Below are 24,419 nucleotides of genomic sequence, written 5' to 3'. Positions count from 1 at the left end.
GAGCAAGGAACTAACAGCAGACATTCCAGAGGAAACAACAGGTACGTGTTAGTGAAATGATCTCAAGAGGATAAACATCAGATTGCAAAGAAGACTATCCCGGCTTCATTTCTCCCTCGGTACGAGTAATTTTGTGTCACTTGTAGCTTCTTTCATCTCCGGTAAAGATTTGTTTACGGGAAAAATTATAAATTGCACTCTGGTTAAGAGGCACGTTAAGCTGTAGGTAAGTCGCTGCGAAAGTCAGTTCGAAGGTTGGTGGAAGGTAAAGACATACCACTTGAATAGATTGGTTGAATGTTTCGAGGGAGAGAACAAAGCAGCGAGGTCATCGGTCCCATCGGATGAGGGAAGGATGAGGAAGGAATTCGGCAGTGTCTTTTCACTGGAACTAACCCGGAATTTACCTGAAGCTATTTATAGAAATCTCGGAAAACTCAAATCAGGATGGCCGGGCGCAGGTTTGAACCGTCATCCTTCCGAATGCGAGTCCAATGTGCTGATCACAGCGCATTCTCGCTCGGTATTTCAATAAGAAAATGCCTTGTCAAACTGTTTGGTGTTGAAATCAACCTGCAGGTTGTGAACAGCTTCACTAATTCGAAATAATCAGTGTGGGACACAAATATTCTTAACTTCTTTGCCAGTAACTATCCAATTGTCAGGCAGTGAGAGTTGAGGTAATACCGTCATGAAAACCATGCCATCCCATACACAAATATACGTGCACATACACGGAGACGCAAAGTCACCTCTTCCGCGCATGTACGTATCTGCTGACGTCAATCACTCACGACATTTTCAAAATAAGGATGTAAAGAAACCAGTCAACCCTTTTTCTCTGAAGATAAGTACTTTACACACAGTTCTTTTACACGGGGAAAGTAATGTCAAAATCATTTCACGTTTCCTAATCGATTCTTTCATCGTATGAATCAGAGTATTTGTACTAGTTGATGATTCTTGTGTCGTGTAGCGGAAACAAGGTACACTCTAATTTAAAAACCGAGTGAGTTGGAGATGGAGAATGCTGGTTAGAAATCCGTCTGGCCATCGAGATTTAGGTTTTCCATCATTTCCCTAAATCACTTAAGGCAAATGCAGGTGTAATGCCTTTGGAAGGGCACGAGTGGTTTCCTTCTCTATTCCGAGCTTGTGCTCCGTCTCTAATGACCCCGACGTCAATGGACGTTAAACTCTAGCGTATCTTACTTTTCTTCCTTCTCATTTTAAAGAAGGCACTTACACAGCTGCTATAAATAGGATGATGTTTTTCTTTCTCCTGAAATTACTTGAAGTATAAATCCTGTAGATTTTTTACTGTTCTGTATCATAAAATTGATCAGAGCTGCATGGTAAGTGATCATTCTAAGGGCTTCATAAAGAGCTTGACGAGCGTTTCCAAGTTATTCGTCAGTCATACTGATTCACCTATAGGTGCATCGCGGTAGATCAAATGGTTCATATGGCTCTAAACACTATGGGACTTAACATCTGAGGTCATCAGTCCCCTAGACTTAAAACTACTTAATCCTAACTACCCTAAAGATATCACACACATCCATGCCCGAGGCAGGATTCGAACCTGCGACAGTAGCAGCAGCGCGGTTCCGGACTGAAGCGCCTAGAACCGCTCGGTCACAGCGGGCGGCCGCGGTAGATCGTCGGCACACGCGATTGTGCATCCTGTAGGTATCGTTCTTGAAGGACTTCTGAAGCATAACAACGACCGATCGGCAGTTTCTCTTAACAGAGAGAAAATATTTGTTCACAGTGCAGGCACATATCGCAATAGTATCTGCCTGTTGCAGGAACGGACACGCATGAGGATGCGTTGATCAGGAACCACTTCACACGAGCCAATGACTGCCTGCGAAGTGGTACGGAAAACCGTAAGGTATTTTCAAATAAATTCCGGGAATTCAGCCAAGGCAACTGCCTTGAAAATGGCGGGGTGTTCTCCCGCCGAAATATCGACGGTCGCTAAAAGTGTTACCTGCCTGAATTCCCGGAAGTTATTTTAACGTTGTATAAGCCAGCAGAAACTCAGGAAAAAAACATAGGTATAAAAATAGCCATAAACGTAACTGCAGAATTCCTGTAGTGTTTCAAGTCCCCGTTTCTCGGAAGGCTGAAGAAAGGGTGGTAGGGATAGCGATGCGAGTCGGAAAATAAATACTTGTACAAGATCTCAGCTCTAGTGTTCAGTTTCTGCAATGTTATACAGCTGCATACCGCATCTATTTTTGTATTGTGGTTACTAGTGCATGCTAGTGTGGCAATGCTTATCCCAAGGAAACCAGAATGAATCCTGTAGTTAAAATAAATTTTCAGCGGAAATGACCGGGAAAGCTAATCACCAGACTACTTGCTGACACCCTAGATTAAATTCCAAACTTCTCCTAAGTGTCTTAAGGAGTAACGACATGCGGTATTGTTGACGGTGATCCACGTGTTTTCCGGAGTGGCAGACTCGGAGGTACCTATGGTGGTATTACTCAGAAGTGAGTTATGTTTTGTCACCCACTTCCGATCACTCCATTTCTCCTTCAGGAAACAAACACAAATCCTACACTCGCTCATCGCCAACACTTACCTAATGCACTTACACCATTTGTTCCCAAAATGGAACGCTATGGGACTTAACATCTGAGGTCATGTCCCCTAGACTTAGAACTACTTAAACCTAACTAACCTAAGGACATCACACACATCCATGCCCGAGGCGGGATTCAAACCTGCGACAGTAGCAGCAGCGCGGTTCCGGACTGAAGCGCCTAGAACCGCTCGGCCACAACGGACGGCCATTGGTTCCCAAGGGGTTAATTACCCCCTGAGTGGAAAATAAAATCATCTGAGGGGTTAAAACGAAAGCGTTCAGTTACGTTTCCGTAACAAAACTAATCATTTTAAAGAGGTCATTACTGTTATCACAATTTCATAAGACTATTACTGGCCGCGTAAGTTACCAATAATTACATTTTTTCAGGTACTAACATTAATGCGTGCGCAGTGTTGTGAAGATTACAGCTTGTGAAATGAATGTACGAATAACGGCTTCCTCACATAGTCCACCCGCTACACACATAATTTATTCTTTGTACCATGCGTCTACGATACAAATTTGAGACATGTGCGTCATTTACGAGTATGCTTAGTATCTCACGAAAACTGCTTCTCCGAATTGCAGGCAATTCCTACGATGGACCATAAATTTCTTCATTATTTAGTTCGCAACAGATAAACAAGCTAGTTAACAGCACAACATAACAATAATTATGTAAAGGCAACTACAATGTTGTATTATTATCAGGTTAGTGCACAATTTCGAAGGGTTTCTCAATAAGTTTAATAAACACAACAGATACGCATAACACAGACTAAAGTTATCAGTAATATATTCTCCTTCACTATTTTGCAACAATTAGTCAACGCTGGTGCAGATTTCGTGACTGTAGAAGTCAAATGGTTTTAAGGCGAAGAACTCGTCGAGCCATGGTCCGAACGCATTTTCATCCGGAAAGAAAGTTCCATCAAGATTGTTCGATAGAGAGCGAAAAAGGAAGAAATCTGAGGGCGCAAGATCGGATGAAAAAGTTGGATGCAGAATGACTTGCCAACCCAACATCTCTTCTTTGTCGGTCTGCCAGATTGTGGGCGAGTGTTATCGTGGAATAGCATCATTTCATGCAGTCCTCCAGGTTGTTGGTTTTGGAATGCGTCTGCGAGATGTCTCAGTTGTTGACAACACATGTCGGTAGTGATGATTACACCTTGGTGAAGCAATTAGTAGTACACCACACCGTCGCTATTCCACCAGACGCACAAGGTTACCTTCTGTGGATACCCCTAGGTCTTTGTACTGGGAGTCGCTACTTTGTTTGGGCTCAACCCTTCCTTTTTTTCCTTATACTAAAGACACCATTTCTCTTCACCAGTAACGATACGGGATACGAATGGTCAGTGTTGTTTACTAGCCAATTGATTACGAGCAAGTAGAGATACACATATAGCCACCCAGCGATTTTTGTGATTTTTCGCTTAGTGAATGCGACACCTACCAATTTTTGAACCTTCCCAAGTGCGTGCAAATGTCACATGAAATGATCATATTTCTTCATATTTGCCATTTGACGAGTACTCTGACGTGGAATATTATGGATTAATGCATTTAAACGATCTTCATCGATCCCCAAAAGTGTTCCTGAACGTGGAGAACCACTAACGTCGAAACGAACGAGAAAACCATTTTTTCCTGTACTCTGTCCATTATCCCCACACACTGTGTAAATGTTTGTGGCTGCCTCCACTGCTTTCACCTCTATATTGAACTCAAACAGAAGGATATGTCGTAAATGTTCCAATCATTTCATTTGGCACTCCAGTTTCTAGAGTCCACAGCTCGACTCATTATCTCTAAATGACAAAATGACAACATGTGAACTGAAATAGCGATAGTGAACTACAAATAAAAAATGACAAGCGACAAACAAACCCATAGCAATGCGAAATATCAACAAGCAAAACAAAAACACAACGAACTTCTGCACCAACGTATAGTTATTAATAGTGGTAGTGGTCAAACACAAAAAACTGACACCTTGAAGGCTTCCAATTGCTGTCAATTAAGACTTAAGTGATCCAGCAATCAAGTGATTTTCAAACGGGAAGTGTAGTGCACACAGTTAAACTTGGTTGAGTTTAAGTAGGTGTAGGGTATTGGTGAAGCAAGTGTCTGCACTGCTTTACGCACAGTAGTAGTGCAGAGGAGGCATGCTTTGTAACAAGTGTCTGCCCTCAATATGGAGAGTTAGCTTTCGTTTCTGAGAATCTGAGAAGGTGTTGTTAGTAGCACTTTGGATGCACTGAGCATTCCATCATCGCCCTACGAAAAAAGTTTGTTAGAAATAAGCAGGACCAAATATCTCATTAACTCATTAGTTCGTGGTTTAATGAAATATCTTCGCTCTTTCGTCATCTTAACAATAAATGTGTCCAAAGAAAATTCCTTTTCATTATAAACGTTAGTAAGGGGCTCATTTTGATGACTGCGGAGCGAGAGATAGGTGCAGAATAGCTAATACCTGATTATACTCAGCGGTAATGGTCTCCAAATTGATGTGAACACCAGAAACACAGTATGAAGAAGAATCACATTTTTTTAAGGTAAGGTACTATAAGGAGGGTGTATAAAACAGACTCCGATTAGGCGGGTAAATTCCAACGTGATATACCGACCAATAATGTCGGAATACTTAACTTGTGTTGTGGAAACGCAGTAACTCCTTCGCAACCATAGGGTACAACTGTACTTCGATATGTTATTCTCGAAACAATTAACTAGGAACAAACAGAAACGTAAACCAAACGAACTGAAGATTGAGCTAGATGCCACGTGTAGTCGTAATCAACACAATAGAGCTGGAAACTTTCGTTCTCATAACGAATAAAATGTACCTCTGTGAGATTTTATAACGAACCTTAATGAAAACAGTTTTACAATGAGAAATTCCTGAAACCAGGTAGATACTACATAAAACAATAGTGCGACGGGATTTTCTATCCACAGATACTGAATGTACGCAGAAATCCTAATAGTCAATCTATCTCCGTGCATGAAACAATTGGCTCTAAAAATTCAACGTACGAGTAATTTTATTCAAGCGCTTGGCACACTTCTTTTGGTTCCATTTTATTTTCGCTAACAGTAACATAAAAATTCTGTATAAATATCAGCGTATATTAAAAGAAAACATATTCAGTGAATACAGGAATAAAATGCACCCTACAATTACAAAAGCTTGCTAGAATCGTAGTTTCTACGTCCATGTCCCGACACTTAGAGTAGCAATTTCATAAGCTAGAAAATGTGCAATGAAAATGTGTTACTTGAGGTGCTGATACAACTGTTTGTCCATAAAACTGAGCGTATTACATATGTTGTACTACATATATTTAGAAAAATCGGATAGGAATACATTGTATGTATCTGTACGATCCGTACCATAAAAGTTACTGTACGATGGAAGCATTATACATTACACAGTAGGGCCTATTACTTCTTTGCATTTTGTTTTCTGACACTACAGCTGTCAGTGCAACACGCGCAAATTGCTATTACATGCAATCTGCAGTACACCTGTTATGACTGTGGCAAGCAATTATCGTAGCAGACGACAGACAGGTTAGTAACTGCAAGATTCTGGTCACTATCGATGTATTGAGACTTCTTTGCCTCCACCAGTACACATTTTTATCAACTGTCCAGTCGCCTCTGTGTGGCATAAATCTTTTCACAGTGATAACGCCGATTATAATTTCAAAATGAATGAGTACACTACCGAGCACCGTTTTCATACACTGACGACGTAATTTATATTACGATATGGTAACAGGCAACTCTGCACAAGATTTATCACCGGACGATAGCGATTTTATATTTCCCCTAATATGCTACTGTAAATACTTTTATGTGAGTACATAATATAACATGATACAGCTAGTCGTTAACAGTTACATCAGTTAACAGATTAATGATGGCTTAGGCCTTTAATGTTGCTAATATATTATTTTATTTGGTATACAGGGAACTGATGATGGTCAGACGACTGAAACCGGTTGTGAAAATAACGTATTTTACCAGAAGCTGATAACGGTAATACGACGTTTTTCAAATATATGAGAGCTGAGGGGCAGCATCTCCTGAAAATTAAAATGTGCAGTGATTAATTACCAAATGAGGTACGTCTCCCTAGATATCTCCAGTGTGGTCAGTAATGCTAACACCGACTGTGGACCTCCCTAGAAGACACTGAAAAAAAGAATGACAGCGCAGAGTTCGTTGAAGCCAGTCAATGAAGTGCATAGTTGTATCCTTTCGAGCGAGCCGCTGATACCCGTGTAATCATCCAGAGGAAAATGAAACTTCTCCAGAGAAAGCGGAGTGCTTCGTGGCCGAACCTTGGTTGGATTATCGACACCACTTGGGTGGTCGGACATTCTGTATGAAACTCGCCTTTCTACATTCGCGTCTCATTGCCGCCTGCCGGTGGAGTGGCTCAAAGACACGCAGCTAATTAATTATTCACGGCCGCGGCCAGCTGACCACTTATCGCCGATCTGCATACGGTATGTGTTTCCTGGACGGCGTCCGGTATTTCCCAGCAAGGCTGCAACTCCGCTGCTTCCAGCATTGGGGCAGTCTTTGCTCAAATAACGCAGTAATGAAGCTTGAGGCACCAGATGCTTCTTTTTGCTTACCGTTCAGATGCTTGTTTTTTGCTTACCGTTTAACAAATCTGCATCGTGAAAATATTACAAAAGTCATTAGCCCACTGCACTATGAGCCTAATTACAAGACGCGGATGAAAAAACCAAGCCCGTGCTGTTAAAAAAAAAAAAAAAGAAAAAAGCTCCAGAAGATGTAGATCGAAGATTAGTGAGAGATCCACGCACACATATATGTCGTGCTAGTTTTTCTGCAACGTCACCATTATTTCCCAATCATGTCAGGTAGCATGAAACAACTCTCATCCTACCCCTTGTAACAGAACAGAAGGGTGGTAACAAGACTGTTGGTTCAAAATGGATCAAATGGCTCTGAGCGCCATGGGACTTAACATTGAGGTCATCAGTCCCCTAGAACTTAGAACTACTTAAACCTAACTAACCTAAGGACATCACACACATCCATGCCCGAGGCAGGATTCGAACCTGTGACCGCAGCGGTCGCGCAGTTCCAGACTGTTGGTCGTTTTTTATTTTGGAATATAACATAATCATTATTCCATAAAGTGTTTATTAATGGTTCTGCCAACAGTTGCAGTATTTATTAGGCGACTAATTTCGAACCCTTACAGGTTCATTTTCTTGCCTGGACCAGTGAAGCTGCAGCCACAGTGCCTTATCTTAAAAATAAACGCTGAGTGACAACACATGCCCTATAAATGTTTTCAGGGTGAATGCCACAATTCACACATTCCTGTTACCAATTGTATTTTGACTTGTTTGCAGGCAAGTGTGGATTTTGGCATTCACCCTGCAAACATTCATAGAGCATGTGTTGCCACTCAGCGTCTATTATTAAGATCAGGCACTGTGGCTGCAGCCTCAGTGGACCAGGCTTGAAAATGAACCTGTAAGGGTTCGAAACTGTATAAGTTGGCAACACACACACACACACACACACACAGAATGTCACACAATAAGAACACAGGTTTTCCTGTGAATACGAAAAAACAATACTGGTTCAAGAAAACAATATTGCTCCTTCAAAAAATGGCTCTGAGCACTATGGGACTCAACTGCTGAGGTCATTAGTCCCCTAGAACTTAGAACTAGTTAAACCTAACTAACCTAAGGACATCACAAACATCCATGCCCGTGGCAGGATTCGAACCTGCGACCGTAGCGGTCTTGCGGTTCTAGACTGCAGCGCCTTTAACCGCACGGCCACTTCGGCCGGCTATATATTGCTCCTTCCAATCACTGTTAGGACTATATGTTCTTTGGCTTTTAGGGACATTGTATTAAGAATAATCGATCACACACACGACACGGAAATGAACGTACATTCACAAGCTCTCGAGCTATACTGGATAGCGCCAAAAGCACTGCACAGGAAGAAGCTATTGGTACAAACAACAATATATAAAAAGACGAACTCATCGCTTGCAGCAAAACTTTATGGGGATTAGAGTGACTCTTTGCAATTCCCCAGAATTGGGGTCTTAATATTTTTTTTTAGGAAAATAATGAATACAGACTTGAGTGTACAAAAAAACTGCTTGTACTGAAATTTGATTTCATATTAGAAATCGTGGAAATAGAAAGTTGCTCATGAAAATTTCATAGGCACCATGGCGCCGAGCCACGTAGGACAGCCCTGCAGTATAATTGTTCACATAATACAAACGTATGTTTGCCTTTGGTTGACTAATCTTCTGAGATACGTTGCAGAGTCATTATTGCCTCGTGTGTTCTTACATTTCTCAAATTCTCAAAATTATCTTCCTCGTGGTCCTTTTCTAGAGTTTTTCCATAGCACTGTACAAATTCGTGTCAGTATTTCTGAACCCTGACTTATTAAACCGTTAGTTCGATAATATTGACACCGGAAATTGGTATTATTACATTATTCTTCAGGTCAGGATGTATGTCGCCTTCATTTTACATCTACTGTCAAGGTGGAATTCTTTTGTCACGACTGGCTTTCCTAAAGATCTCAGTGATTGTGAGGGAATGTCGCTAAGGCAACGTCGGCTACATGTGAATCATCACACCATAATAGCGGCGAAGCAGTGAGATTGACTCAATTCCGTCGAAATATATACTCGATATAAACAAAAGTACAGGGTGTCCATAATTAACGTTCCAGTTTCTTATCACTGTAGTAAGAGAGCCAGTGCTCAGAATGACATCATATTTGAACAGCGTCTTCTTCACACAGGGGCCGTGCGGTTCTAGGCGCTTCAGTCTGGAACCGCGTGACCGCTACGGTCGCAGGTTCGAATCCTGTCTCGGGCATGGATGTGTGTGATGTCCATAGGTTAGTTAGGTTTAAGTAGTTCGAAGTTCTAGGGGACTGATGACCAAGGATGTTAAGTCCCATAGTGCTCAGAGCCGTTTGAACCATTCTTCACACAGGAGGAACCAATAGTGTCAGAATATGCACACCAAAAGACGCTTAGCACATAGCCGTTCCTAAAGTTTGCGTCCGACGCCCAGCATGACTGTTTCCATGAAGGGTCGCACGCTGGTGGTAAAGCTCTTTTACAAGAAAGGTAACTTTTTGTCGGTAGCTGTGCAGAAGTTCGAGACACTCAAGGGTACGAAAAAAGGCATTGATCCGATGTCTGCTAAAGGTCTGAAGAAAATGATTACAAATTTCGAAAAGACAAGTTCTTTTGAAGTGTAATGTGGCAGAGGGAGGAAAGCAGTTGGTCAGACTTCTGTCGGAGATGTGGCCACAGCATTGCAGGAGGGATCGAGCGGTGGTGTGCAAACATGTAGTTCACGGGGAACTGCCCGAACGTTGAACATGCCGGCATGCACGATGCATAAAATCATACGAAACATCCCGCATTGCTATCCATACAAAATCACCCGTTTACGGGAGCTTCTTGCTGCTATCCTGCCAGCTCTGGAATTCGTTGCTCGCGTGGAAGTGGATAATGAATGACCGTGGAGCATTGTGTGGGTAGACGAAGTCCATTTCCGTCTCGAAGAACATGTCAATACGCATAATTGCAGAATACGGGCAACGGAAAATCTGCATGCACATCAATTGGTACCACTTGATTCTGTAGAGGTGACCGTGTGGTGCTGGTTGACAGCAACGTTTATCGTAGTGCCGTATTTTTTCGAGGAGATGAGTCCTGCAGGTTCTGTTTCCTATTCTGTCACTGGTAAACGCTCTGAGAGTCTTTTGCGCACCAACAACACTCCAATCCTTCAACAGCGTGGATTGTGTGAGTAGGTGGCGCTCCTCCGCACATTGCGCAGCCAGCGAAGCGACTTTTGCAGAGACAATTCGGAAAGGCTAGAACTATCAGTCGTCATTTCCCTACAACCTGGCCATCCAGATTGTGTATCTGAAGTCATCTGAAAGATGTTATGTTCAGCGCTGCAGTTACGAACGTAGGCAAATTCTGTTGTGGAACACGCTGTTTCTCGATATCAGCTTGAGGCAGAAAACAGTGGACACCATATTGAACATGTCTCGTGCCACTCTCGCGACAACTAGTCACCGATGTCATTTCGCTTTTTATGTGGTTTTTGGCTCCAGGTTAATTAAAAACCGACGTCATTGTACTTTATACGCGGTTTTTGGCCTCAGGAAAGTAAACACCGATTTTTCCCATCCGATATGTACGAACTTGGCGTGGTGGATTTGCTTACCTAACTAACGGTGCCACAACCGTTGACTGCCGAGTTTGTGCAGTCATATACACTGAACAGTACGGATGGTGTAATACGCAGCTCAAATCGCAGCCGTGGTATTATAATTCATCTGTCATTTGTAGCCGACATAATTTACGTTAAACGCTTACAACACTATCTCTTGCTACGTTTTCTTGTTCCACGACGTTTTCCCCTGCGCCAGAATATGCTATTCAAATTTGACGTCATTATGAGCAAGGATCTTTTTCCTCAGCGTTTCTAAATTGAGACTTTAATTATAGAGACACCGTATAAATAATTGTGTTTTCCGAAAGAAGGATCTCAACCTAGGTGTTCTGTACCCATTAGTAGTGAAAAATTCTAATGACTAAAACGTTAAAGGCGCCAGGGCTTCCTAAAATTTATTTCTTCCGATGAAACATTTCACCCATGGACCACTGACAATGTTCTTAGTAGAAGCTTTTTGACAGAAAAAAATGGCTCAAATGGCTCTGAGCACTATGAGACTTAACTTCTGAGTTCATCAGTCCCCTAGAACTTATAACTACTTAAACCTAACTAACCTAAGGACATCACAAAAATCCATGCCCGAGGCAGGATTCGAACCTGCGACCGTAGCGGTCACGCGGTTCCAGACTGTAGCGCCTAGAACCGCTCGGCCACTCCGGCCGGCGTTTTTTAGCAGTTACCAATATTTTTGACAGCAGCTGTATTAGGTATGGAAATCATACCTATTGATGACACACGAAAATTTGTGCCGGACCGGGACTCGAAGATATTTGGGAATGGTCACCTTAACCATTCGGCTATCCGTGCACGCTTCCAAGTCCGACCCAAACCTCCATATGCTACAGTGTCTATGCCCCTCGCCAATCGTAGCTTACCTGAACTCACGCAACGAGGTTAATGAAATAAACGTCTTCAACGTTCATATTATCGTCGTTTTCCCCATATAAGTTTATGACATCGTCATTAGAAGATTCAAATGTTTGATTTACGTAATAGTACCTCAGTAGTAATGAAGCTAGGTTTTACCTCGACGCACCGTAGTGAGCTGGAAGTACGACGAAGCGCGGATCTCTGCGCTGCTGGGAGTGGGTTTGTCCGTCGACCTTGACCGTGGGCGCGGCCCGCGCGGGGACGTGAGCAGTCAGCCTGCCAGTAGCGGCCATTGCCAGCGATCCGTGTGTCATGCAACTTTGCATGCCAAACAACTTTTCGACTTACGTGGACGAGAAAATTTGATTCTCCCCTTCCTCCTAGTCTGTTCTCTCACCTTCCGCACGTTGCTCTGTGGCTAAATGTCTGCGGCTTGCTGCGGCCAGTTATTATTTGGAAACAAAGAAAACGAACCAACGCAGCCGTATCATCAAAGAAATTTAATTCCAACCTGCTGTTTCTTGATCAGAATCATTTTATAATGTTTACTGAGACACAGAAACTATGACAATTTCCCGTGCTGCTATGCAGGCAATGCCTGATCTCAATTACCGGGTCTAAGATTTTTTTGAAACATTTCGGCTTGTTTATACTGGATAGTCAGCGGTTATGTTAAAATTTTTTATATAATAAAACGGTCTCAACCGTATAAATATGTTTATTTACTGGTGACCGGTTTCGACTACTGTTCTAGTACTTTGTTTTTACCAGAGTACTGGTGACTCATTTCCCTAATCATCGTTATCTCACGTACGTTTAAGCGCCCTTGTGGCATTTAATGTTGTTGTCAAAGATTTATTTCAATCTATTTTTGTATTGTTCCATTGAGGTTTTTTTTAATGTTTCTAGTGTTTTAAACACAACTGTAAACTGCAATGCCTCGGACCTCATGTAGCATACAATTTTAAGAATAGGAACACATCGATCTTCATACGATCACCATGGTTATGGATATTTTCTCGCCGTCTATACCAGACATATCTTATGCACTTCTCCCTATATACGGGCACAAACGTTTTATATCTTAGTATTCTTTCATCGCAACACATTTTAGTAGTTAAAGGCCACGTTAATTTTGAAGACAATTGTGACTAGAATAATTTCCAACGAATAATAACCATTTCTTTTTCTGACCGGTAGTAGTAACATATCCAACTTGATGGTGGTACCTTGGTTGCTGGCGCGCCAAAGAGTGTAGGTCAATCAGTCGTAATATATCGATTTTCAGAACATTACCACGGATACTGGTGACTTCCCTGTTAATTATCTTTGCCTCATGGTTGTTACACACAGGGCTCTACAGACGACAACATGCGTATCCTTACAAGTTAATAGCTTATTTCCTTTATTCTTATTCAATTTTAAGTTTTATCGAACCCGGGACCCCGTGATCCTGAGGTAGCATTTATTTAACTTTTTTTACACCCAGTGCCTGACAGTGATTTAAGGCTGGAGCCGGTGGGTGGAGCTTCCGCTATTTAAGCGATGTAAACTGCATGTCATGCAGCAGTGGGTGTATGCCTCTTAGAGTGGCGCCTGCTCCTCGCAAGGTTCAGAGCCTTAGCTATCTTTCTTTTACGGGTTTGCTGATGTGCTATGTTTACTTTTGTGATTCCAGTGTACAGTCCTCTAAGTACATTCATGTTACTGTCGTCCTAGAGTAAGTGGTCTGATGAAGACCAGTGGTCGAAACCAGTCACCATTAGCAAATAAAAAACTTTTATATGGTTCGGACAGTTTTATTGTGTAAAAAATTACCAGATCGCTCATGGGCTACTACTGCCGGACACTGCTTAGATAGCAAACAGATCTGTTTGATGTTCGTTATCACATCTGCGCACTGAGGCGATGGTTTACTTTCTCAACTGAGTGTCGTAGATGCTGACCCTACGACTTATCTTAGAAGACAGGTTAAGTAAACGCAAACTTACTTTTATAGCTTTTGTAGATTTGGAGGAGGCTTTACGCAGTGTCGACTGGAATACTCTCTTTGAAATACTGAAGATACCAGGGGTAAACTACAGGGAGAAAAAGGTTATATAAACCTCGTACAGAAAGCAGACGGAAGTTATGAGAGACGAAGGAAATGAAAAGGAAGCACTGGTTGAGAAGCGAGTGAGACATAGTTGTAGCCGGCCGAAGTGGCCGAATAGTTTTAGGCGCTACAGTCTGAAGCCGCGCGATCGCTACGGTCGCAGGTTCGAATCCTCCCTCGGGCATGGATGTGTGTGATGTCCTTAGGTTCGTTAGGTTTAAGTAGTCCTAAGTTCTAGGGGACTGATGACCTCAGAAGTTAAGTCCCAAAGTGCTCAGAGCCATTTGAATCATAGCTGTAGCCTATCACCGATGTTATTCAAACTGTACATTGAGCAAGCAGGAAAGGAAACAAAAGAAAAAAATTGGAGAGCGAATTAAAAGCTAGGGAGAAGAAATAAAAACTCTGAAGTTGACATTGACATTGTAATTCTGTCAGAGATCGCGAATGACTTGGAAGAGTAGTTGAACGGAATGGAGAGCGTCCTGAAAGAAGGATATATAATGAACATCAACAAAAGCAAAGCAAGTGTATGCAATGAAGACGATACTGACAGAATAAGATTAGGAAACGAGACATCAAAAGTAGTACATGAGTTTTTCTATTTGGAAACTAAAATAGTTGATGATGTCAAAGGTAAAGAGAATTTAAAATGTAGACTGGCAATGGTAATAATGGCGTTTCTGAAGAAGAGGCATTTGTTGGCATTGATTTCAGTGTTAGGAAGTCATTATGAAGGTATTTGTCTGGAGTGTAGCCTTGATTTGTCTGGAGTGTAGCCTGGTATGAAAGTGAAATGTGAATGATGCACATTTCAGACAAGAAGAAACTCGAAGCTTTTGAAATGAGGCGCTAAAGAAGAATGCTGAACATTGGATGGGTACATCATGTAACCAATGAGGAAGCACTTATAAAAATTGGCGAGAAAAGAAAAGTGTGGCATAACTCAACTACAAGGGAGGGATCGGTTTATAGGACACATTATGAGACATCAAGGGATCACCAATTCAGTATTGGAGAAAAATGCTGGGGGTAAAAAACATACAGGGCGACAAAGAGATGAATACAGCAAGCAAATTCAGAAGGACGTAGGGTGCAACCGTTGTTCAGATACGACGTTTGCACAAGATGAAGTAGCGGGGAGAGCTGCATCAAACCAGTTTTCGGAGTGTAGACAAAAACAGATCTCGGTGCCGAAATTTTTGGAACTTACTTCCCCCATGAACCATGGACCTTGCCGTTGGTGGGGAGGCTTGCGTGCCTCAACGATACAGATAGCCGTACCGTAGGTGCAACCGCAACGGAGGCGTATCTGTTGAGAGGCCAATTCTCTTCTTGTCTAAACTATTTATCGTCCACGTTTCACTTCCATACATGGCTACATTCCATACAAATACTTTCAGAAACGACTTCAAATTCTGAAGGTGGCAGGGGTAAAATACAGGGAGCGAAAGGCTATTTACAATTTGTACAGAAAGCAGATGGCAGTTATAAGAGTCGAGGGGTATGAAAGGGAAGCAGTGGTTGGGAAGGGAGTGAGACAGGGTTGTAGCCTATCCCCGATGCTATTCAATCTGTATATTGAGCAAGCAGTAAAGGAAACAAAAGAAAAATTCGGAGTAGGTATTAAAATCCATGGAGAAGAAGTAAAAACTTTGAGGTTCGCCGATGACATTATAATTCTGTCAGAGACAGCAAAGGACTTGGAAGAGCAGTTGAACGGAATGGACAGTGTCTTGAAGGGAGGATATAAGATGAACATCAACAAAAGCAAAACGAGGATAATGGAATGTAGTCGAATTAAGTCGGGTGATGCTGAGGGAATTAGATTAGGAAATGAGACACTTAAAGTAGTAAAGGAGTTTTGCTATTTGGGTAGCAAAATAACTGATGATGGTTGAAGTAGAGAGGATATAAAATGTAGATTGGCAATGGCTAGGAAAGTGTTTCTCAAGAAGAAAAATTTGTTAACATCAAGTATAGATTTAAATGTCAGGAAGTCGTTTCTGAAAGTATTTGTATGGAGTGTAGCCATGTATGGAAGTGAAACGTGGACGATAAATAGTTTAGGCAAGAAGAGAATAGAAGCTTTCAAAATGTGGTGCTACAGAAGAATGCTGAAGATTAGATGGGTAGATCACATAAATAATGAGGAGGTATTGAATTGAATTGGGGAGGAGCTTGTGACACAACGTGACTAGAAGAAGGTATCGGTTGGTAGGACATGTTCTGAGACATCAAGGGATCACCAATTTAGTATTGGAGGGCAGCGTGGAGGGTAAAAATCGTAGAGGGAGACCAAGAGATGAATACACTAAGCAGATTCAGAAGGAAGTAGGTTGCAGTAGTTACTGGGAGACGAAGTAGCTTGCAGAGGATAGAGTAGCATGGAGAGCTGCATCAAACCAGTCTCTGGACTGAAAGACCACAACAACAACGACTGCAACATAGACTACTATGTTTATCTACTGAATTAGACGTAGATTCGAAGGTAGAAATAATCTTCCAAATAACTGTACGTTCCTCCGTCGACGTCCTTTATACAGAACACGGTATTGCGTCACGCAAACAGACAACGAAATTCTTCTATCATGTAAACAATACTGTTATTTATCGCTTGTTCTATCATTCAGTATTTTAATTAGTTAATCTGTGAGGTGGCGTATTGTCTATAACACTGGACTTGCATTTTACAGAATAGGGCCAAGTACGGGAGAGCAGCTTTAGCTCTTCTGTGATTTTCCTAAATAATTTAAAGACAAATCTGGAACGGTGTCTTTGAAAAGACCGCGAACCTTTTGTTTCCCTGTTATTGTGCGACACTAACTTGTGCTCTTCCCCAGCCTGTCGTCGAAGGGATGTTTTATCACAGCCTTTCTTTTGTAATTAACTTCCCACATGTACTCTGCTGTAACACACCGCCTTTCCGACAGCTAAAAATAGTAGAAATTTTTTTGAAACCTTGGGGGCAGCGTGATGTTACTGATGTGATGTTGCTGATGACAATTGATCACCTAGTTAACTTTTACAGAAGCCGTTTAGCATGTGTCCCTTGAACTAAGAATGGTATGTTTTATGCATACTGGGTTCAAAAAATGGCTCTGAGCACTATGGGACTTAACATCTGTGTCATCAGTCCCCTAGAACTTAGAACTACATAAACCTAACTAACCTAAGGACATGACACACATCCATGCCCGAGGCCGGATTCGAACCTGCGACCGTAGCGGTCACGCGGTTCCAAACTGAAGCGCCTAGAACCGCACGGCCACACCGGCCGGCATGCGTACTGGGACTCCATATTTTAGTCACAGTGACATGCACAGCCCAGTGTCATAAGAGGGAAAGAAGCAGTTGGATGATCTGCGCACTAACATGACCTCAGACCGTTTGACCTCTATGGGAGCAGGCGTGTGAATAAACGTACAACGTTTATTCCAAAAGCAGAGACAGCTTATGAGTGTAACGTGAAACCCGCGAAACGGTGAGGCATCGCTCGGAATAGTTTTAAAGATCGTGATTACACAAGTCCACGCCTGTGTGGACGCGTTAATGACAAGGTGCACAGCTCGTATGAACTGAAAACAGAAAACAATAATAATGAAGAAGCAAAGCATTTTAGTATATTAGTGGGCGGCGATATTACTGCATTTGGAAGTGTGGGCGCTTCGGTCGGCGTATTGGGAGTTTTTATCGTGATGTTTCGCGAGAATACGCTGAGCCGCTTGGTAGTATATGCACAACCATTCACAATGCGAAGGGTTTTCTTAGCCACCACTGTAACTGTTTACCGTAAAGTCAGCGGGTGTTTCCGATAGCGGCCACTGGGGGCCAAGTGCAATAATAACATCGTCGTGTAGCATGTGCCTACACGATATTTTTCCTTGTTTTGGTGGGAGGAAACAACACCAAGTACGAGTAATTTTTTCGTACAACGTGGTCATAGCCTCGAAAACTCAGATCCATTTACTTACGAATGCAAATTGAGGGAACCGTATTCTTTTATGTCATTTTCTTGCTCTAAGTAAACCAGCAATTTCATTTCAGTGCTGCTATGGGATCTAGTAGATATATTCTTTCCATTTTTTGCAAATGCTATGTTTGACAGGTATGTCACTAGGGCAAATGATAGAAAGGATTAGACATCGCAGTGACAGGAAGAAATAGGTACCTCGACAATATAGGATACATTAATAGTTGCGAGAAATAAGAGATACTTCGAGTTTAAAGCTCGTTTACAATGTGCATTAGTTACCACGACCGAACGACAAGCTTCTGTCGCCGACTAAAGGCTTTCCCATACTAGATATTCGGTCTACCACTGCCGTATCTGAGGACATAATCCATTCTCGGCCGTAATTGAAGCTATACAAAATCTCATTTATGTACACTCCTGGAAATGGAGAAAAGAACACATTGACACCGGTGTCTCAGACCCACCATACTTGCTCCGGACACTGCGAGAGGGCTGTACAAGCAATGATCACACGCACGGCACAGCGGACACACCAGGAACCGCGGCGTTGGCCGTCGAATGGCGCTAGCTGCGCAGCATTTGTGCACCGCCGCCGTCAGTGTCAGCCAGTTTGCCGTGGCATACGGAGCTCCATCGCAGTCTTTAACACTGGTAGCATGCCGCGACAGCGTGGACGTGAACCGTATGTGCAGTTGACGGACTTTGAGCGAGGGTGTATAGTGGGCATGCGGGAGGCCGGGTGGACGTACCGCCGAATTGCTCAACACGTGGGGCGTGAGGTCTCCACAGTACATCGATGTTGTCGCCAGTGGTCGGCGGAAGGTGCACGTGCCCGTCGACCTGGAACCGGACCGCAGCGACGCACGGATGCACGCCAAGACCGTAGGATCCTACGCAGTGCCGTAGGGGACCGCACCGCCACTTCCCAGCAAATTAGGGACACTGTTGCTCCTGGGGTATCGGCGAGGACCGTTCGCAACCGTCTCCATGAAGCTGGGCTACGGTCCCGCACACCGTTAGGCCGTCTTCCGCTCACGCCCCAACATCGTGCAGCCCGCCTCCAGTGGTGTCACGACAGGCGTGAATGGAGGGACGAATGGAGACGTGTCGTCTTCATCGATGAGAGTCGCTTCTGCCTTGGTGCCAATGATGGTCGTACACGTGTTTGGCGCCGTGCAGGTGAGCGCCACAATCAGGACTGCATACGACCGAGGCACACAGGGCCAACACCCGGCATCATGGTGTGGGGAGCGATCTCCTACACTGGCCGTACACCACTGGTGATCGTCGAGGGGACACTGAATAGTGCACGGTACATCCAAACCGTCATCGAACCCATCGTTCTGCCATTCCTAGACCGGCAAGGGAACTTGCTGTTCCAACAGGACAATGCACGTCCGCATGTATCGCGTGCCACCCAACGTGCTCTAGAAGGTGTAAGTCAACTACCCTGGCCAGCAAGATCTCCGGATCTGTCCCCCATTGAGCATGTTTGGGACTGGATGAAGCGTCGTCTCACGCGGTCTGCACGTCCAGCACGAACGCTGGTCCAACTGAGGCGCCAGGTGGAAATGGCATGGCAAGCCGTTCCACAGGACTACATCCAGCATCTCTACGATCGTCTCCATGGGAGAATAGCAGCCTGCATTGCTGCGAAAGGTGGATATACACTGTACTAGTGCCGACATTGTGCATGCTCTCTTGCCTGTGTCTATATGCCTGTGGTTCTGTCAGTGTGATCATGTGATGTATCTGACCCCAGGAATGTGTCAATAAAGTTTCCCCTTCCTGGGACCATGAATTCACGGTGTTCTTATTTCAATTTCCAGGAGTGTATTTCATTGTACTTGTCCTCTGGACCAAAACGGTTCAAATGGCTCTGAGCGCTATGGGACTTAACTTCTGAGGTCATCAGTCCCCTAGAACTTAGAACTACTTAAACCTAACCAACCTAAGGACACCACACACATCCATGCCCGAGGCAGGATTCGAACCTGCGACCGTAGCGGTCGCGTGGTTCCAGACTCTCTGGACCACTAAGTCGATGTACGTTTGATGAATCTTAAAGGAAAGAAATTTAAATTAACGTGAGAGACAATAAAATTTATGTACTGTAACAACAGAACAATACGTGTGGTCAGTAAATTACATGAACAGGATATGTTGTACGGAGGTAGCGGATTTGCACACTAATGTAACAAACTTGAAAGTACACCAACAATTAGAATGTATTTTCCATTACGCAGAGCAATAAATAACGAGCAGCTCGCCAGGTCGTGACGGCTTTAGTGAAGTCTATTGCCAGTCGTGCCTTCCTCCGCCTTACGGCATCATGTAAATGCTGTGTGGAGGGGCATGTGGTCACCACATCGCTCTAAACGTTGTTTTGCAAACTTCCCAGACCGTGAAGCCGCAACTATTTGGTGAAATAGCTCCTCAGTTAACATCACGATCAGAGTGCACTCTGTAACAGTCCTCCCAACAAGGAAAAATACTAAGCAATACCGGGAATCGAACTCGGATCATCCGCATGACAGCCATCTGCGCTGACCACTCAGTTACGAAGGAGGATAAAGCACTAAATTGGGAAATAATTTTTTTTTGTAAATGCAACAAACCATCAATGAATCTTTGAAATTTCTGAGGGTTCACATTCAACGGTGGCCAAAGTTTTCCTATTAAAGGATGCCGATTTCTCTGGCAGTTCTGACTACGAAGCGACGACACACACGAAAAGAAAATACGGGAGAGTTGAGATCAGTTGCGGCATGAGACAAGTAAACGCTAAATGCCTCATGGATTTGAGGCAGCTGACTCAGCTATTTTTTCACCACACTTCTGATGCAACAGAACTGGAGATGTTATTATAAAGCATTGTAATTCTTCCTGAAGTAACTAACTGAGATACGGAATTTATTTACAAGACACACAGTCTCCTCGGCGGGTGCTATGAACGTATCGGATATTGTCACTAGTTCTTACATATGCGTAGAATGGGAACGAAATTACTCGGTTATAAGTGTATTTACACATACGATTCTCATAAATAGTTTGTATTGGTCGAGTGTTCAGTGCTAAATTTGTCTACGGTTTTTCGTCCAACATTCTTTCGACTGGTGTGATGCTACCAGTATTTTCTTCGCTTTCTTTCTCAAGATTCCTACTTCTGCTTGGATGGTCCGTTAACATTCCTTTCACTTCGTAATTCTTATCTAAATATTCTTCTCCCTCTAAATCGTAACAATTTGTACACTACCCCTCATTCACAGAAAATTGCTTACCTAAACCTACGGTATATCGTGCCTGTGCGGCATAGACATGGAAAATCTCGTTCGCCTCTTAGCGTCTCCCGCGTAGCCAGCAGTCACAGTACTCAAATGTGAAAGCGTGTTCGATAGCACCTTTGGCGTCAGGGATACTCTACACTAATAAATTACGCATGCCCAGTCCTTGGCACAGATCACGCATATAAACTGCAGGTAGGGACAATCCCACGCCTTTAGCCGAACTCCAAAAATATGAAAAGCCTTCTAATCCATCATTGTTACGACAACTTTGTGTGTAGTCCATACTGTAGTGACGTTTCATGGACCACTGCCGTGTTTATAAACTTTGGTTTCTTCCTTGAACGTATCTGGTCGCACAGTAGTTCAGTCACATGCAGTGTTTAGTTTCACATCCTCATTCTTGTAGGGGAGCCACACTGATCAATTACTGTGAACTTTTGATACGTCAGAGTCTGATGGTGACGAGGAGTAGTCATCTTCTAAGCATCTATTATAAGTAATTTCCATCGTATTCTGTTATAATAATTATGTTGCATTAGTGTGTCTGTAATCAGCGGTTTCCTTTTTCTAAAAAAAAAAAAAAAAAAAAAAAAAAAAAAAAAAAAAAAAAAGGATAGACGTTCTTATGAAATTCTACATCTAAATCTACAACAATATTCTGCAAAACAGTTTGAAGTACATGGCAGAGGGCAGAGGAGGTACTCCCCATTGTGCCACTTGATAGGACTTGTTCCCATTCCATTCACGTGTGGTGGAGCGTGAGGAGATTGGTTGTTTGAGTGCATCTGTGCGCACTGTAATGTCTAATCTCATCTTCGCGATCCCTACGGGAGCGATCAGCATGGCGTTGTAGTAAATTACTGGATTCCTCACATAATGTTGCTTCTTGACTCACAAATAAGGGCTCTTACATAAGAACTTTGCCAACTTACCTGTCTTTTTTCTCTTAGAGTTGATTTGTTACACAAACAGCTTTACTACAAGTTTCCTGTTTCTATCTACGTAAAGTAGCGGATATTATCCAAAGCACTTCCCTTTTGTATGTTTATTTTGCCATTGTTGTATTAGGCTGAGTGAGGTTCAAGTTCACGTCCAGCCATGCTGATGTTGGTCTGTCTGTAGCTCCTCTAAACTAATTCAGACAAATGCCGGGATGGATGCTTCCTTCCCACGTCCAGCTGAACTGTTGTTCCAACGCTCGGTGCTGGAGACGTTAAATCGATTCTGCTAATCTGACATCGTGAGTGTTGTAGGAGACGATCTTTAAATATAGTCGTCTTTAGGAAAACTTTTTCTTTGCCAAGGTCGCAAGGAATGGCACTCCGCTTACAATTTTTGTCACTTAAATGACCATCTTCAGACCGTGTTATATAAAGCAGTGTCTACATAGACTACTGAAGCAGGACGCATTGTCACAATCATGTTTACAATTACAAACTCAAAATTGTTTCCCAAATGGTTCAAATGGCTCTGAGCACTATGTGACTTAACATCTGAGGTCATCAGTCCCCTAGAACGTAGAACTACTTAAACCTAACTAACCTAAGGACATCACACACATCCATGCCAGAGGCAGGGTTTGAACCTGCGACCGTTGCGGTCGCGCAGTTCCAGACTGCAGCGCCTAGAACCGCTCGGCCACAACGGCCGGCAATTGTGTTAAGAGCATTACGTATTTACAATATACACGTATTTTGAGTTTGGAACTGTAAACATGATTATCACAAAGCTTCTTGCTTCAGTAGTCGCTGTAGACACTGCTTTCTGTCATATGATCTGAAGATGGCCATTTAACAGGGCGAAACTAGCAATCGGTATACCCTTCGTTCGAATATTGGCAAATGAAAAATTTTCCTAAAGAAGACCACAGCAGCACTTTAAACCGAACCTGCCGCCTTTACTTTCAAACACAGACAACACGATTAGGCCTAAAACTTGTAATTAAACGCTGCAGTCTGGAATGACGGCGGCCAGTTGCAGTGTTACAGCACTGCGAGTCGTTTGCGGCAGTTGTCCTTTCTCCTCCGACAGCTCACACGATTTGTAAACCACTTGACACACTGGCACGGAGCAGCAGCCACTATCGAGTGCTCAGCATTACGCAAGAGCTACGCAGCGGGAAAGCGCGCTACGTCACGTAGAACACGGACACACGTATTAAATGCCTGCGAAGAGTTGCTAATTGGCGACCACTTTGCTGTTCACTAGGGCTGGAGAGTGTCTATCTCAAAGTCGAAGGTTAAGTTTCTGTGTGAAGAACTGATCTCTCAGCTGGTATCACTGTGAAAATATATGGCAAATACTACAGCTGAATCGTAGCTGACGGCTGGAAAACGCTAGCAGTAATGTAACTACAGCTGCAGCGTCACACGCCAGAATCGCCACAGGCTGCACGCAGGCGGTATCTCACCTGCAAGCACGTAGGCTGCGGCAGCGGCGGCAGTAGCAGGTAGCGCAGGCGTTGCCATGGCGAGGCGTGGCGAGTTGAGGCGTTGCAGCGGGACTCCGCGCCGCCGCCGCCTGCTACGTTTTATATACGACGGACAGCGCCAAGGACGCGCCGCTGCCGGATGGCCAGCGACCGCCGCCCCCGCTTCTGCTGCCGCCGCGGCTTTTCCTGGCTTCCCTAACGGCACACAGGGCGACGAACCGTACGCCATCTCTTGACAGCTCTCTCTTTCCCCAATTTATTTGGCCTCGATCAGCAAATCATTAAGGCACAAACGATCTACATAAAATGTAGCTTAAAGATGAGCAAAGCAAAACAATGAAATTCTGGGTTCTCCAAACAATGTTCCCGTTCGTACACAGAAGTAGCACTGAAGTCGTGAGACCTCTTTTCTTGCCGTGACACTGTGAATGGATTACCAGTCAACTGGCCAAAGCTCACTACGCTATTAACTCCCTAACCAATAACCACCTATGAGATTCTTGGCCCAGTATTCGAGCCAAATTACTATCACGATGGTGGACCGTCGTACGTGTGCTAAGCGAAATGCAAAAACACGGGCCTGGCCCGCTGTATGCCGGTCGCGACTTTTGATGTACCACTCCCCCCCCCCCCTCCCCCCTCCCCCCCCGCCCCCCCCCCCCACACACACACAAGGCACAGGCCAGAATCGTGATAAATTCGTATTATATCTTTGATGATGATGATGATGTTTGGTTTGTGGAGCGCTCAACTGCGCGGTTATCAGCGCCTGTACAAATTCCCAACCTTTGCTCAGTCCAGTCTCGCCACTTTCATGAATGACGATGAAAGGATGAGGACAGCACAAAC

The 24,419-nt window shown here is 43.5% G+C and overlaps 1 protein-coding gene across 1 annotated transcript in view; it reads right to left on the bottom strand.

The window, feature by feature from the left end:
- Nucleotides 1–23,799, bottom strand: part of LOC124777096 — a 96,680-nt gene extending 72,881 nt beyond the window's left edge. The window contains exon 1 of the mRNA XM_047252381.1: nucleotides 23,550–23,799. Coding sequence (XP_047108337.1) covers nucleotides 23,550–23,799 — 250 coding nt within the window. The remainder of the gene's footprint in view (nucleotides 1–23,549) is intronic.
- Nucleotides 23,800–24,419: the final 620 nt, after the last annotated feature.

This window comes from Schistocerca piceifrons, chromosome 1 (assembly GCF_021461385.2).
Source record: "Schistocerca piceifrons isolate TAMUIC-IGC-003096 chromosome 1, iqSchPice1.1, whole genome shotgun sequence".
NCBI classification, from domain to species: Eukaryota; Metazoa; Arthropoda; class Insecta; order Orthoptera; family Acrididae; genus Schistocerca; species Schistocerca piceifrons.
The sequence above is the reverse complement of the archived record's forward strand: the minus strand, read 5'-3'. Positions and strand labels throughout refer to the sequence as shown.